This window comes from Vulpes vulpes, chromosome 10, assembly GCF_048418805.1.
Source record: "Vulpes vulpes isolate BD-2025 chromosome 10, VulVul3, whole genome shotgun sequence".
Taxonomy (NCBI): Eukaryota; Metazoa; Chordata; class Mammalia; order Carnivora; family Canidae; genus Vulpes; species Vulpes vulpes.
Window position 1 is genome coordinate 27846031 of NC_132789.1, and position 15683 is coordinate 27861713.

The following is a 15683-nucleotide window of genomic DNA, read 5'->3' on the forward strand; positions in this document are numbered from 1 at the left end:
TGTGCTGTAGATGTGGTGGCACTCAGGACACTCCCCACCAGTCCCAAGTCTGCAAAGGGGTCCCAGCTCCATCATATCCCTGTGTGAAACAGGCCTGCTCACCCCTTCCACAATGACATACTGACACACACTGAGGAGACACACAGCTCCTCCCTAACGATGGACCTAGCTGGGAATTTCGATGACATACCCAGACATCCTCCGCAACCCCTCCCCAGGACTGAGGATGGATGGAATCTGAACCCTCCACGGAAATGAAATTCCTGGTCTCCAGGGGCAACCTCCTCACCACACACCCGCATCTGCCCAACCAGCACCCGTGACAAGGAGGCTGCCCTTTGGGCCTCCCGAGCAGCTGCAGGTGGGCCTGGGTCAGGGGTGGAGGGGCTGACAGAGGGTTTATGTTCGAGGCTGTGTCACAGTGTGCTGTGTTCGGCGGAGGCACCCACCTGACCGTCCTCGGTGAGTCTACCCCTTTCTCGCCTCCTTGGCACCCACTCTGCAATTTCAGGTGATGCTTCTCTCCTTTCCAACTTGATGAAGGCTGAGGCTAAAGGTCTGTGGGGTCTATGCCTTTCGTCCGCTTCGTCTGCCCCTCGTGCCTCCACTGCTCCCACCTTGTCAGATGTTGTACTGGAGCTGCAGGGGACCAGCCCCAAAATCCTTCCTGACGTACACTCAGGTCTCACTGTGTGTCCAGCCCTCTACCCACAGGACCTTCTTCTCTGGACTAGGGGGTGGTCGGTTCCCCAGTCAGGGTCTATTAGAATCATGAATGTGAGGGGAAATGAGGGGAGATGGATAAGGAAGAGGGATGCTCAGACTGCCAGCAGGGCTATAAGGTGATGGAAGGATTGTGGGGGCTGCTCAGGTGCTGGCCTCTGTCTCTGGCGGAGGGGGGTCCCGGGCAGAGGGCTGCATGGGCACAATGAGGAGAGCCTTGATATGGGGACTCGGAGACAAGGAGGGGGAAGCAGGACAAGGGGTAAAGGATAAAGCAAGGACTTGAGAGAATGGAGCCCAAGGTGATGGGACCAGCCACCATGTAGGGATACTTAGACACCAAGAATAGGACCGGTCTAGGAAACTCTGGCAGCAGAGGTCCATCCCCTCAAAGCCCACTACATCTGGAGAGCCCCTGAGAAGATATTGGACCCGAGGCCCCTGATAGGGACAGGTGACAGAGATAGTACTGCTAGGTACCCGGAAATCCTAGGAGAGATAGACCCCCAGGTTTTCACAGAAAACCGGGAGACCCTCAGAACAGACACAGCCCCATCCTCAGAACTGGAAATTCACTTGACACGAGAAACTTCCCCTACTGGACTCCCTGCATTCAAGAACCAGAGTTCACAGCCCATCCCATTCAGCAACCCTAGAAGGCGGGTATCTAGGGAGGTGGGCAAGGCTGCTGTGGAGGTATGAGGTGGCCTGGAGGCAGGAAACAGACTCTTCACATGGGTAACAGAGCCCTGAAACCCAGAGATGCCAGCTCTAGGAAATCCTGGGTAAGTGACCTGGGCGATGTCACCTGAGACCTGTGTCCAAGCACACAAAGAGTGAGAAAGAAAGCAGGGTCTCGGGGTCATTGACATCTAGTCCTGGGGGTAGACTGAGTAGATTAGAAGGATATATGATGTGGAGAGACCCTGAGGCCATGCAGAGGCCCAGAAACTAGAGAATCTGGCACTCAGATTCTCTCCAGCAGAAGGTGGGTGAGCCTGCCCATGGCTCACCTGACCTCTAGGAGCAAGGGCCGCCTGAAGCCCAAGACATGGACAGGACACAGCTGTAGCCCCACACCAGGAATCAGGTAGGTGCTGACACAACAAACATCTGCCTTGACCCGCTGGCCTTCCGTCCCCACAGGTCAGCCCAAGGCCTCCCCCTCGGTCACACTCTTCCCGCCCTCCTCTGAGGAGCTCGGCGCCAACAAGGCCACCCTGGTGTGCCTCATCAGCGACTTCTACCCCAGCGGCGTGACGGTGGCCTGGAAGGCAGACGGCAGCCCCATCACCCAGGGCGTGGAGACCACCAAGCCCTCCAAGCAGAGCAACAGCAAGTACGCGGCCAGCAGCTACCTGAGCCTGACGCCTGACAAGTGGAAATCTCACAGCAGCTTCAGCTGCCTGGTCACGCACGAGGGGAGCACCGTGGAGAAGAAGGTGGCCCCCGCAGAGTGCTCTTAGGCTCCCGATGCCCCCCGCCCACCGAAGGGGGCCCGGAGCCTCAGGACCTCCAGGAGGATCTTGCCTCCCATCTGGGTCATCCCGCCCTTCTCCCCGCACCCAGGCAGCACTCAATAAAGTGTTCTTTGTTCAATCAGAAATCGCGCTCTCTGCTCATTGGGCTTAACCCTTTGTGTCTGATCTCAACTATCTTTAAGGGTGAACATCATTCCTTTGACTGTGTACAAAGGCGCCAGCCGAAGGCCTTCTCATGTGTTTGTGGGGGATTAATTGGCCAAGAATTTTGTTTCTTTATTTTTTTTTATTTTTTTAAATTTATTTATGATAGTCATACAGAGAGAGAGAGAGGCAGAGACACAGGCAGAGGGAGAAGCAGGCTCCATGCACCGGAGCCCGACGTGGGATTCGATCCCAGGTCTCCAGGATCGCGCCCTGGGCCAAAGGCAGGCGCCAAACCGCTGCGCCACCCAGGGATCCCTAATTGGCCAAGAATTGCAGGAGAATTTTCCCGAACAGTATATACCAATAGCAAAACAAGATTAAAGACTCTCCTCCACAATAGGTCGGTGCATCCTTTTCTTTGTGTGGACCATGTGCCCGGCCAGTCATAGCTGCCTTCATTGACCTTAGGTCCCCATAGCTTCTGGAATATGTGCTGATCTCCTCCCTGGACCTGGGCTTTCAACAGCTGGAAGTAGCCCTCCTCTTAAGATGTCTATTAAGGTCCCCTCTCAGTAACATTTTTCCCTAGATTCCTACTCCATGTGGACCTTCCCCATCTTCACAGCCTAGAACATCCTCCCTTCCTTAGGGGACCCTCCTTGCCAGATTCCCTAGGGACACTGTTTGTGGCCCCTCCCACAGGCTTTCCCTGTCACACTCACTACAAGACCCTCTGCCTGGACCCTGGTAACTCACACTCACATTCCCACTGGTGGCACCTCCTCCCAGTGTCTCTTGCTTCCCACTAGTATTGATGTTCCCTGGGAGATAGATACCACCTATGCTTTCTAGGACCCCTCAGATTAGGCCAACCCACGATCCACCCCCTGTGCTGGCTTGACCTGCCTGGGCCTCTGTGTTAGAAATCCAGGATCAGATTCAGGGAATGAGCTGCTGACAAGTCTCTCAACTGACTCATCTACCTAGGAACCTCGTGTGAGATCTGAGCTGTAAGACACATACATACCATACGCACACAGGTACAAATGAATACAAACAATATGCACACACATGATGATCACAAGCACACTGGTCCATTTCCAAACACTGCTAAGGTAGGCATCCCTCAGGAAGGTTCAGGAAGACCTGGAGGATGGGTCTACACAGAGTCCCAGCGTGGGACATGAGCAAAGAAAACCCAGTCACTGCAGCCCCCATAGAGCCATCCAGTAACAAATAAGGAGGCCAGGGAGATTCTGGTCCAGGATGGAGTGATGAGCTCCTGGGAGTGATTCTGGTCCAGGAGACATGATGAGCTCCTGGGAGTGAGTCTGGACAGGAAGTAGCAGACAGATCAGGGAGGACAGCAGGACTACTGACTGGCGGGCCACTGTGTCACAGAAAGGATACCAGGCCTGTATGTACCTTGTGTGAGCTCATTAGGTGACATCCCCAGGCCATGATGCAGGCAGAGACCTGGGTGTCATTAACATCCTCACAACATGAAGGTCACTTGTAAGAGTACAGTATGTGTCCTGCCTGGTGGGGCCACCGTGTGCAAATGATGCTTCCTGTACATGAGGGATGTGGGATTCTGAGGTGGTTAAAGTGTCTGTCAGACTCTCACACTTGGGCTCAGGGCAAAATTTCTGGAAGCAGGGACTGCCCCTCCACGCACCTGGGGCCTGGCAGGTCTATCCGGCTGACAAGCAGCCCACATTCCTACACTCCTCCAGGTGACACCTGCCCTCCTCCAACTCAGTATGGAGACTAAACACTCACCATCTACTATACCTTCCACAAGATCCTGCCAAAGGAAGGGTGCTGGAGCTTAGGCCCTGTGGAGAGATCTATCTGCTTGGGAGAAACAGGATTCTCCTCCCATCCAGTTCCCATTCCTGACCCCAAACTCCGTCAGACTCCTGTGCTGTAGATGTGGTGGCACTCAGGACACTCCCCACCAGTCCCAAGTCTGCAAAGGGGTCCCAGCTCCATCATATCCCTGTGTGAAACAGGCCTGCTCACCCCTTCCACAATGACATACTGACACACACTGAGGAGACACACAGCTCCTCCCTAACGATGGACCTAGCTGGGAATTTCGATGACATACCCAGACATCCTCCGCAACCCCTCCCCAGGACTGAGGATGGATGGAATCTGAACCCTCCACGGAAATGAAATTCCTGGTCTCCAGGGGCAACCTCCTCACCACACACCCGCATCTGCCCAACCAGCACCCGTGACAAGGAGGCTGCCCTTTGGGCCTCCCGAGCAGCTGCAGGTGGGCCTGGGTCAGGGGTGGAGGGGCTGACAGAGGGTTTATGTTCGAGGCTGTGTCACAGTGTGCTGTGTTCGGCGGAGGCACCCACCTGACCGTCCTCGGTGAGTCTACCCCTTTCTCGCCTCCTTGGCACCCACTCTGCAATTTCAGGTGATGCTTCTCTCCTTTCCAACTTGATGAAGGCTGAGGCTAAAGGTCTGTGGGGTCTATGCCTTTCGTCCGCTTCGTCTGCCCCTCGTGCCTCCACTGCTCCCACCTTGTCAGATGTTGTACTGGAGCTGCAGGGGACCAGCCCCAAAATCCTTCCTGACGTACACTCAGGTCTCACTGTGTGTCCAGCCCTCTACCCACAGGACCTTCTTCTCTGGACTAGGGGGTGGTCGGTTCCCCAGTCAGGGTCTATTAGAATCATGAATGTGAGGGGAAATGAGGGGAGATGGATAAGGAAGAGGGATGCTCAGACTGCCAGCAGGGCTATAAGGTGATGGAAGGATTGTGGGGGCTGCTCAGGTGCTGGCCTCTGTCTCTGGCGGAGGGGGGTCCCGGGCAGAGGGCTGCATGGGCACAATGAGGAGAGCCTTGATATGGGGACTCGGAGACAAGGAGGGGGAAGCAGGACAAGGGGTAAAGGATAAAGCAAGGACTTGAGAGAATGGAGCCCAAGGTGATGGGACCAGCCACCATGTAGGGATACTTAGACACCAAGAATAGGACCGGTCTAGGAAACTCTGGCAGCAGAGGTCCATCCCCTCAAAGCCCACTACATCTGGAGAGCCCCTGAGAAGATATTGGACCCGAGGCCCCTGATAGGGACAGGTGACAGAGATAGTACTGCTAGGTACCCGGAAATCCTAGGAGAGATAGACCCCCAGGTTTTCACAGAAAACCGGGAGACCCTCAGAACAGACACAGCCCCATCCTCAGAACTGGAAATTCACTTGACACGAGAAACTTCCCCTACTGGACTCCCTGCATTCAAGAACCAGAGTTCACAGCCCATCCCATTCAGCAACCCTAGAAGGCGGGTATCTAGGGAGGTGGGCAAGGCTGCTGTGGAGGTATGAGGTGGCCTGGAGGCAGGAAACAGACTCTTCACATGGGTAACAGAGCCCTGAAACCCAGAGATGCCAGCTCTAGGAAATCCTGGGTAAGTGACCTGGGCGATGTCACCTGAGACCTGTGTCCAAGCACACAAAGAGTGAGAAAGAAAGCAGGGTCTCGGGGTCATTGACATCTAGTCCTGGGGGTAGACTGAGTAGATTAGAAGGATATATGATGTGGAGAGACCCTGAGGCCATGCAGAGGCCCAGAAACTAGAGAATCTGGCACTCAGATTCTCTCCAGCAGAAGGTGGGTGAGCCTGCCCATGGCTCACCTGACCTCTAGGAGCAAGGGCCGCCTGAAGCCCAAGACATGGACAGGACACAGCTGTAGCCCCACACCAGGAATCAGGTAGGTGCTGACACAACAAACATCTGCCTTGACCCGCTGGCCTTCCGTCCCCACAGGTCAGCCCAAGGCCTCCCCCTCGGTCACACTCTTCCCGCCCTCCTCTGAGGAGCTCGGCGCCAACAAGGCCACCCTGGTGTGCCTCATCAGCGACTTCTACCCCAGCGGCGTGACGGTGGCCTGGAAGGCAGACGGCAGCCCCATCACCCAGGGCGTGGAGACCACCAAGCCCTCCAAGCAGAGCAACAGCAAGTACGCGGCCAGCAGCTACCTGAGCCTGACGCCTGACAAGTGGAAATCTCACAGCAGCTTCAGCTGCCTGGTCACGCACGAGGGGAGCACCGTGGAGAAGAAGGTGGCCCCCGCAGAGTGCTCTTAGGCTCCCGATGCCCCCCACCCACCGAAGGGGGCCCGGAGCCTCAGGACCTCCAGGAGGATCTTGCCTCCCATCTGGGTCATCCCGCCCTTCTCCCCGCACCCAGGCAGCACTCAATAAAGTGTTCTTTGTTCAATCAGAAATCGCGCTCTCTGCTCATTGGGCTTAACCCTTTGTGTCTGATCTCAACTATCTTTAAGGGTGAACATCATTCCTTTGACTGTGTACAAAGGCGCCAGCCGAAGGCCTTCTCATGTGTTTGTGGGGGATTAATTGGCCAAGAATTTTGTTTCTTTATTTTTTTTTATTTTTTTAAATTTATTTATGATAGTCATACAGAGAGAGAGAGAGGCAGAGACACAGGCAGAGGGAGAAGCAGGCTCCATGCACCGGAGCCCGACGTGGGATTCGATCCCAGGTCTCCAGGATCGCGCCCTGGGCCAAAGGCAGGCGCCAAACCGCTACGACACCCAGGGATCCCTAATTGGCCAAGAATTGCAGGAGAATTTTCCCGAACAGTATATACCAATAGCAAAACAAGATTAAAGACTCTCCTCCACAATAGGTCGGTGCATCCTTTTCTTTGTGTGGACCATGTGCCCGGCCAGTCATAGCTGCCTTCATTGACCTTAGGTCCCCATAGCTTCTGGAATATGTGCTGATCTCCTCCCTGGACCTGGGCTTTCAACAGCTGGAAGTGGCCCTCCTCTTAAGATGTCTATTAAGGTCCCCTCTCAGTAACATTTTTCCCTAGATTCCTACTCCATGTGGACCTTCCCCATCTTCACAGCCTAGAACATCCTCCCTTCCTTAGGGGACCCTCCTTGCCAGATTCCCTAGGGACACTGTTTGTGGCCCCTCCCACAGGCTTTCCCTGTCACACTCACTACAAGACCCTCTGCCTGGACCCTGGTAACTCACACTCACATTCCCACTGGTGGCACCTCCTCCCAGTGTCTCTTGCTTCCCACTAGTATTGATGTTCCCTGGGAGATAGATACCACCTATGCTTTCTAGGACCCCTCAGATTAGGCCAACCCACGATCCACCCCCTGTGCTGGCTTGACCTGCCTGGGCCTCTGTGTTAGAAATCCAGGATCAGATTCAGGGAATGAGCTGCTGACAAGTCTCTCAACTGACTCATCTACCTAGGAACCTCGTGTGAGATCTGAGCTGTAAGACACATACATACCATACGCACACAGGTACAAATGAATACAAACAATATGCACACACATGATGATCACAAGCACACTGGTCCATTTCCAAACACTGCTAAGGTAGGCATCCCTCAGGAAGGTTCAGGAAGACCTGGAGGATGGGTCTACACAGAGTCCCAGCGTGGGACATGAGCAAAGAAAACCCAGTCACTGCAGCCCCCATAGAGCCATCCAGTAACAAATAAGGAGGCCAGGGAGATTCTGGTCCAGGATGGAGTGATGAGCTCCTGGGAGTGATTCTGGTCCAGGAGACATGATGAGCTCCTGGGAGTGAGTCTGGACAGGAAGTAGCAGACAGATCAGGGAGGACAGCAGGACTACTGACTGGCGGGCCACTGTGTCACAGAAAGGATACCAGGCCTGTATGTACCTTGTGTGAGCTCATTAGGTGACATCCCCAGGCCATGATGCAGGCAGAGACCTGGGTGTCATTAACATCCTCACAACATGAAGGTCACTTGTAAGAGTACAGTATGTGTCCTGCCTGGTGGGGCCACCGTGTGCAAATGATGCTTCCTGTACATGAGGGATGTGGGATTCTGAGGTGGTTAAAGTGTCTGTCAGACTCTCACACTTGGGCTCAGGGCAAAATTTCTGGAAGCAGGGACTGCCCCTCCACGCACCTGGGGCCTGGCAGGTCTATCCGGCTGACAAGCAGCCCACATTCCTACACTCCTCCAGGTGACACCTGCCCTCCTCCAACTCAGTATGGAGACTAAACACTCACCATCTACTATACCTTCCACAAGATCCTGCCAAAGGAAGGGTGCTGGAGCTTAGGCCCTGTGGAGAGATCTATCTGCTTGGGAGAAACAGGATTCTCCTCCCATCCAGTTCCCATTCCTGACCCCAAACTCCGTCAGACTCCTGTGCTGTAGATGTGGTGGCACTCAGGACACTCCCCACCAGTCCCAAGTCTGCAAAGGGGTCCCAGCTCCATCATATCCCTGTGTGAAACAGGCCTGCTCACCCCTTCCACAATGACATACTGACACACACTGAGGAGACACACAGCTCCTCCCTAACGATGGACCTAGCTGGGAATTTCGATGACATACCCAGACATCCTCCGCAACCCCTCCCCAGGACTGAGGATGGATGGAATCTGAACCCTCCACGGAAATGAAATTCCTGGTCTCCAGGGGCAACCTCCTCACCACACACCCGCATCTGCCCAACCAGCACCCGTGACAAGGAGGCTGCCCTTTGGGCCTCCCGAGCAGCTGCAGGTGGGCCTGGGTCAGGGGTGGAGGGGCTGACAGAGGGTTTATGTTCGAGGCTGTGTCACAGTGTGCTGTGTTCGGCGGAGGCACCCACCTGACCGTCCTCGGTGAGTCTACCCCTTTCTCGCCTCCTTGGCACCCACTCTGCAATTTCAGGTGATGCTTCTCTCCTTTCCAACTTGATGAAGGCTGAGGCTAAAGGTCTGTGGGGTCTATGCCTTTCGTCCGCTTCGTCTGCCCCTCGTGCCTCCACTGCTCCCACCTTGTCAGATGTTGTACTGGAGCTGCAGGGGACCAGCCCCAAAATCCTTCCTGACGTACACTCAGGTCTCACTGTGTGTCCAGCCCTCTACCCACAGGACCTTCTTCTCTGGACTAGGGGGTGGTCGGTTCCCCAGTCAGGGTCTATTAGAATCATGAATGTGAGGGGAAATGAGGGGAGATGGATAAGGAAGAGGGATGCTCAGACTGCCAGCAGGGCTATAAGGTGATGGAAGGATTGTGGGGGCTGCTCAGGTGCTGGCCTCTGTCTCTGGCGGAGGGGGGTCCCGGGCAGAGGGCTGCATGGGCACAATGAGGAGAGCCTTGATATGGGGACTCGGAGACAAGGAGGGGGAAGCAGGACAAGGGGTAAAGGATAAAGCAAGGACTTGAGAGAATGGAGCCCAAGGTGATGGGACCAGCCACCATGTAGGGATACTTAGACACCAAGAATAGGACCGGTCTAGGAAACTCTGGCAGCAGAGGTCCATCCCCTCAAAGCCCACTACATCTGGAGAGCCCCTGAGAAGATATTGGACCCGAGGCCCCTGATAGGGACAGGTGACAGAGATAGTACTGCTAGGTACCCGGAAATCCTAGGAGAGATAGACCCCCAGGTTTTCACAGAAAACCGGGAGACCCTCAGAACAGACACAGCCCCATCCTCAGAACTGGAAATTCACTTGACACGAGAAACTTCCCCTACTGGACTCCCTGCATTCAAGAACCAGAGTTCACAGCCCATCCCATTCAGCAACCCTAGAAGGCGGGTATCTAGGGAGGTGGGCAAGGCTGCTGTGGAGGTATGAGGTGGCCTGGAGGCAGGAAACAGACTCTTCACATGGGTAACAGAGCCCTGAAACCCAGAGATGCCAGCTCTAGGAAATCCTGGGTAAGTGACCTGGGCGATGTCACCTGAGACCTGTGTCCAAGCACACAAAGAGTGAGAAAGAAAGCAGGGTCTCGGGGTCATTGACATCTAGTCCTGGGGGTAGACTGAGTAGATTAGAAGGATATATGATGTGGAGAGACCCTGAGGCCATGCAGAGGCCCAGAAACTAGAGAATCTGGCACTCAGATTCTCTCCAGCAGAAGGTGGGTGAGCCTGCCCATGGCTCACCTGACCTCTAGGAGCAAGGGCCGCCTGAAGCCCAAGACATGGACAGGACACAGCTGTAGCCCCACACCAGGAATCAGGTAGGTGCTGACACAACAAACATCTGCCTTGACCCGCTGGCCTTCCGTCCCCACAGGTCAGCCCAAGGCCTCCCCCTCGGTCACACTCTTCCCGCCCTCCTCTGAGGAGCTCGGCGCCAACAAGGCCACCCTGGTGTGCCTCATCAGCGACTTCTACCCCAGCGGCGTGACGGTGGCCTGGAAGGCAGACGGCAGCCCCATCACCCAGGGCGTGGAGACCACCAAGCCCTCCAAGCAGAGCAACAGCAAGTACGCGGCCAGCAGCTACCTGAGCCTGACGCCTGACAAGTGGAAATCTCACAGCAGCTTCAGCTGCCTGGTCACGCACGAGGGGAGCACCGTGGAGAAGAAGGTGGCCCCCGCAGAGTGCTCTTAGGCTCCCGATGCCCCCCGCCCACCGAAGGGGGCCCGGAGCCTCAGGACCTCCAGGAGGATCTTGCCTCCCATCTGGGTCATCCCGCCCTTCTCCCCGCACCCAGGCAGCACTCAATAAAGTGTTCTTTGTTCAATCAGAAATCGCGCTCTCTGCTCATTGGGCTTAACCCTTTGTGTCTGATCTCAACTATCTTTAAGGGTGAACATCATTCCTTTGACTGTGTACAAAGGCGCCAGCCGAAGGCCTTCTCATGTGTTTGTGGGGGATTAATTGGCCAAGAATTTTGTTTCTTTATTTTTTTTTATTTTTTTAAATTTATTTATGATAGTCATACAGAGAGAGAGAGAGGCAGAGACACAGGCAGAGGGAGAAGCAGGCTCCATGCACCGGAGCCCGACGTGGGATTCGATCCCAGGTCTCCAGGATCGCGCCCTGGGCCAAAGGCAGGCGCCAAACCGCTGCGCCACCCAGGGATCCCTAATTGGCCAAGAATTGCAGGAGAATTTTCCCGAACAGTATATACCAATAGCAAAACAAGATTAAAGACTCTCCTCCACAATAGGTCGGTGCATCCTTTTCTTTGTGTGGACCATGTGCCCGGCCAGTCATAGCTGCCTTCATTGACCTTAGGTCCCCATAGCTTCTGGAATATGTGCTGATCTCCTCCCTGGACCTGGGCTTTCAACAGCTGGAAGTGGCCCTCCTCTTAAGATGTCTATTAAGGTCCCCTCTCAGTAACATTTTTCCCTAGATTCCTACTCCATGTGGACCTTCCCCATCTTCACAGCCTAGAACATCCTCCCTTCCTTAGGGGACCCTCCTTGCCAGATTCCCTAGGGACACTGTTTGTGGCCCCTCCCACAGGCTTTCCCTGTCACACTCACTACAAGACCCTCTGCCTGGACCCTGGTAACTCACACTCACATTCCCACTGGTGGCACCTCCTCCCAGTGTCTCTTGCTTCCCACTAGTATTGATGTTCCCTGGGAGATAGATACCACCTATGCTTTCTAGGACCCCTCAGATTAGGCCAACCCACGATCCACCCCCTGTGCTGGCTTGACCTGCCTGGGCCTCTGTGTTAGAAATCCAGGATCAGATTCAGGGAATGAGCTGCTGACAAGTCTCTCAACTGACTCATCTACCTAGGAACCTCGTGTGAGATCTGAGCTGTAAGACACATACATACCATACGCACACAGGTACAAATGAATACAAACAATATGCACACACATGATGATCACAAGCACACTGGTCCATTTCCAAACACTGCTAAGGTAGGCATCCCTCAGGAAGGTTCAGGAAGACCTGGAGGATGGGTCTACACAGAGTCCCAGCGTGGGACATGAGCAAAGAAAACCCAGTCACTGCAGCCCCCATAGAGCCATCCAGTAACAAATAAGGAGGCCAGGGAGATTCTGGTCCAGGATGGAGTGATGAGCTCCTGGGAGTGATTCTGGTCCAGGAGACATGATGAGCTCCTGGGAGTGAGTCTGGACAGGAAGTAGCAGACAGATCAGGGAGGACAGCAGGACTACTGACTGGCGGGCCACTGTGTCACAGAAAGGATACCAGGCCTGTATGTACCTTGTGTGAGCTCATTAGGTGACATCCCCAGGCCATGATGCAGGCAGAGACCTGGGTGTCATTAACATCCTCACAACATGAAGGTCACTTGTAAGAGTACAGTATGTGTCCTGCCTGGTGGGGCCACCGTGTGCAAATGATGCTTCCTGTACATGAGGGATGTGGGATTCTGAGGTGGTTAAAGTGTCTGTCAGACTCTCACACTTGGGCTCAGGGCAAAATTTCTGGAAGCAGGGACTGCCCCTCCACGCACCTGGGGCCTGGCAGGTCTATCCGGCTGACAAGCAGCCCACATTCCTACACTCCTCCAGGTGACACCTGCCCTCCTCCAACTCAGTATGGAGACTAAACACTCACCATCTACTATACCTTCCACAAGATCCTGCCAAAGGAAGGGTGCTGGAGCTTAGGCCCTGTGGAGAGATCTATCTGCTTGGGAGAAACAGGATTCTCCTCCCATCCAGTTCCCATTCCTGACCCCAAACTCCGTCAGACTCCTGTGCTGTAGATGTGGTGGCACTCAGGACACTCCCCACCAGTCCCAAGTCTGCAAAGGGGTCCCAGCTCCATCATATCCCTGTGTGAAACAGGCCTGCTCACCCCTTCCACAATGACATACTGACACACACTGAGGAGACACACAGCTCCTCCCTAACGATGGACCTAGCTGGGAATTTCGATGACATACCCAGACATCCTCCGCAACCCCTCCCCAGGACTGAGGATGGATGGAATCTGAACCCTCCACGGAAATGAAATTCCTGGTCTCCAGGGGCAACCTCCTCACCACACACCCGCATCTGCCCAACCAGCACCCGTGACAAGGAGGCTGCCCTTTGGGCCTCCCGAGCAGCTGCAGGTGGGCCTGGGTCAGGGGTGGAGGGGCTGACAGAGGGTTTATGTTCGAGGCTGTGTCACAGTGTGCTGTGTTCGGCGGAGGCACCCACCTGACCGTCCTCGGTGAGTCTACCCCTTTCTCGCCTCCTTGGCACCCACTCTGCAATTTCAGGTGATGCTTCTCTCCTTTCCAACTTGATGAAGGCTGAGGCTAAAGGTCTGTGGGGTCTATGCCTTTCGTCCGCTTCGTCTGCCCCTCGTGCCTCCACTGCTCCCACCTTGTCAGATGTTGTACTGGAGCTGCAGGGGACCAGCCCCAAAATCCTTCCTGACGTACACTCAGGTCTCACTGTGTGTCCAGCCCTCTACCCACAGGACCTTCTTCTCTGGACTAGGGGGTGGTCGGTTCCCCAGTCAGGGTCTATTAGAATCATGAATGTGAGGGGAAATGAGGGGAGATGGATAAGGAAGAGGGATGCTCAGACTGCCAGCAGGGCTATAAGGTGATGGAAGGATTGTGGGGGCTGCTCAGGTGCTGGCCTCTGTCTCTGGCGGAGGGGGGTCCCGGGCAGAGGGCTGCATGGGCACAATGAGGAGAGCCTTGATATGGGGACTCGGAGACAAGGAGGGGGAAGCAGGACAAGGGGTAAAGGATAAAGCAAGGACTTGAGAGAATGGAGCCCAAGGTGATGGGACCAGCCACCATGTAGGGATACTTAGACACCAAGAATAGGACCGGTCTAGGAAACTCTGGCAGCAGAGGTCCATCCCCTCAAAGCCCACTACATCTGGAGAGCCCCTGAGAAGATATTGGACCCGAGGCCCCTGATAGGGACAGGTGACAGAGATAGTACTGCTAGGTACCCGGAAATCCTAGGAGAGATAGACCCCCAGGTTTTCACAGAAAACCGGGAGACCCTCAGAACAGACACAGCCCCATCCTCAGAACTGGAAATTCACTTGACACGAGAAACTTCCCCTACTGGACTCCCTGCATTCAAGAACCAGAGTTCACAGCCCATCCCATTCAGCAACCCTAGAAGGCGGGTATCTAGGGAGGTGGGCAAGGCTGCTGTGGAGGTATGAGGTGGCCTGGAGGCAGGAAACAGACTCTTCACATGGGTAACAGAGCCCTGAAACCCAGAGATGCCAGCTCTAGGAAATCCTGGGTAAGTGACCTGGGCGATGTCACCTGAGACCTGTGTCCAAGCACACAAAGAGTGAGAAAGAAAGCAGGGTCTCGGGGTCATTGACATCTAGTCCTGGGGGTAGACTGAGTAGATTAGAAGGATATATGATGTGGAGAGACCCTGAGGCCATGCAGAGGCCCAGAAACTAGAGAATCTGGCACTCAGATTCTCTCCAGCAGAAGGTGGGTGAGCCTGCCCATGGCTCACCTGACCTCTAGGAGCAAGGGCCGCCTGAAGCCCAAGACATGGACAGGACACAGCTGTAGCCCCACACCAGGAATCAGGTAGGTGCTGACACAACAAACATCTGCCTTGACCCGCTGGCCTTCCGTCCCCACAGGTCAGCCCAAGGCCTCCCCCTCGGTCACACTCTTCCCGCCCTCCTCTGAGGAGCTCGGCGCCAACAAGGCCACCCTGGTGTGCCTCATCAGCGACTTCTACCCCAGCGGCGTGACGGTGGCCTGGAAGGCAGACGGCAGCCCCATCACCCAGGGCGTGGAGACCACCAAGCCCTCCAAGCAGAGCAACAGCAAGTACGCGGCCAGCAGCTACCTGAGCCTGACGCCTGACAAGTGGAAATCTCACAGCAGCTTCAGCTGCCTGGTCACGCACGAGGGGAGCACCGTGGAGAAGAAGGTGGCCCCCGCAGAGTGCTCTTAGGCTCCCGATGCCCCCCGCCCACCGAAGGGGGCCCGGAGCCTCAGGACCTCCAGGAGGATCTTGCCTCCCATCTGGGTCATCCCGCCCTTCTCCCCGCACCCAGGCAGCACTCAATAAAGTGTTCTTTGTTCAATCAGAAATCGCGCTCTCTGCTCATTGGGCTTAACCCTTTGTGTCTGATCTCAACTATCTTTAAGGGTGAACATCATTCCTTTGACTGTGTACAAAGGCGCCAGCCGAAGGCCTTCTCATGTGTTTGTGGGGGATTAATTGGCCAAGAATTTTGTTTCTTTATTTTTTTTTATTTTTTTAAATTTATTTATGATAGTCATACAGAGAGAGAGAGAGGCAGAGACACAGGCAGAGGGAGAAGCAGGCTCCATGCACCGGAGCCCGACGTGGGATTCGATCCCAGGTCTCCAGGATCGCGCCCTGGGCCAAAGGCAGGCGCCAAACCGCTGCGCCACCCAGGGATCCCTAATTGGCCAAGAATTGCAGGAGAATTTTCCCGAACAGTATATACCAATAGCAAAACAAGATTAAAGACTCTCCTCCACAATAGGTCGGTGCATCCTTTTCTTTGTGTGGACCATGTGCCCGGCCAGTCATAGCTGCCTTCATTGACCTTAGGTCCCCATAGCTTCTGGAATATGTGCTGATCTCCTCCCTGGA

The 15683-nt window shown here is 55.0% G+C and overlaps 1 protein-coding gene and 4 gene segments (V, D, J or C); all 5 read left to right on the top strand.

Annotated features, from left to right (window-relative positions):
- The window catches only part of LOC112907490 (immunoglobulin lambda-1 light chain-like), a 183452-nt gene that overhangs the window by 143670 nt on the left and 24099 nt on the right, over positions 1–15683 (top strand). The gene's annotated exons all lie outside the window — the stretch shown is intronic.
- LOC140594304 (immunoglobulin lambda constant 7-like) lies at positions 402–2329 on the top strand. The segment is given in 2 exon segments: positions 402–462; positions 1870–2329. Coding segments are annotated over 2 exon segments (381 nt in total).
- Positions 4676–6603, top strand: LOC140594305 (immunoglobulin lambda constant 7-like). The segment is given in 2 exon segments: positions 4676–4736; positions 6144–6603. Coding segments are annotated over 2 exon segments (381 nt in total).
- Positions 8950–10877, top strand: LOC140594306 (immunoglobulin lambda constant 7-like). The segment is given in 2 exon segments: positions 8950–9010; positions 10418–10877. Coding segments are annotated over 2 exon segments (381 nt in total).
- Positions 13224–15151, top strand: LOC140594307 (immunoglobulin lambda constant 7-like). The segment is given in 2 exon segments: positions 13224–13284; positions 14692–15151. Coding segments are annotated over 2 exon segments (381 nt in total).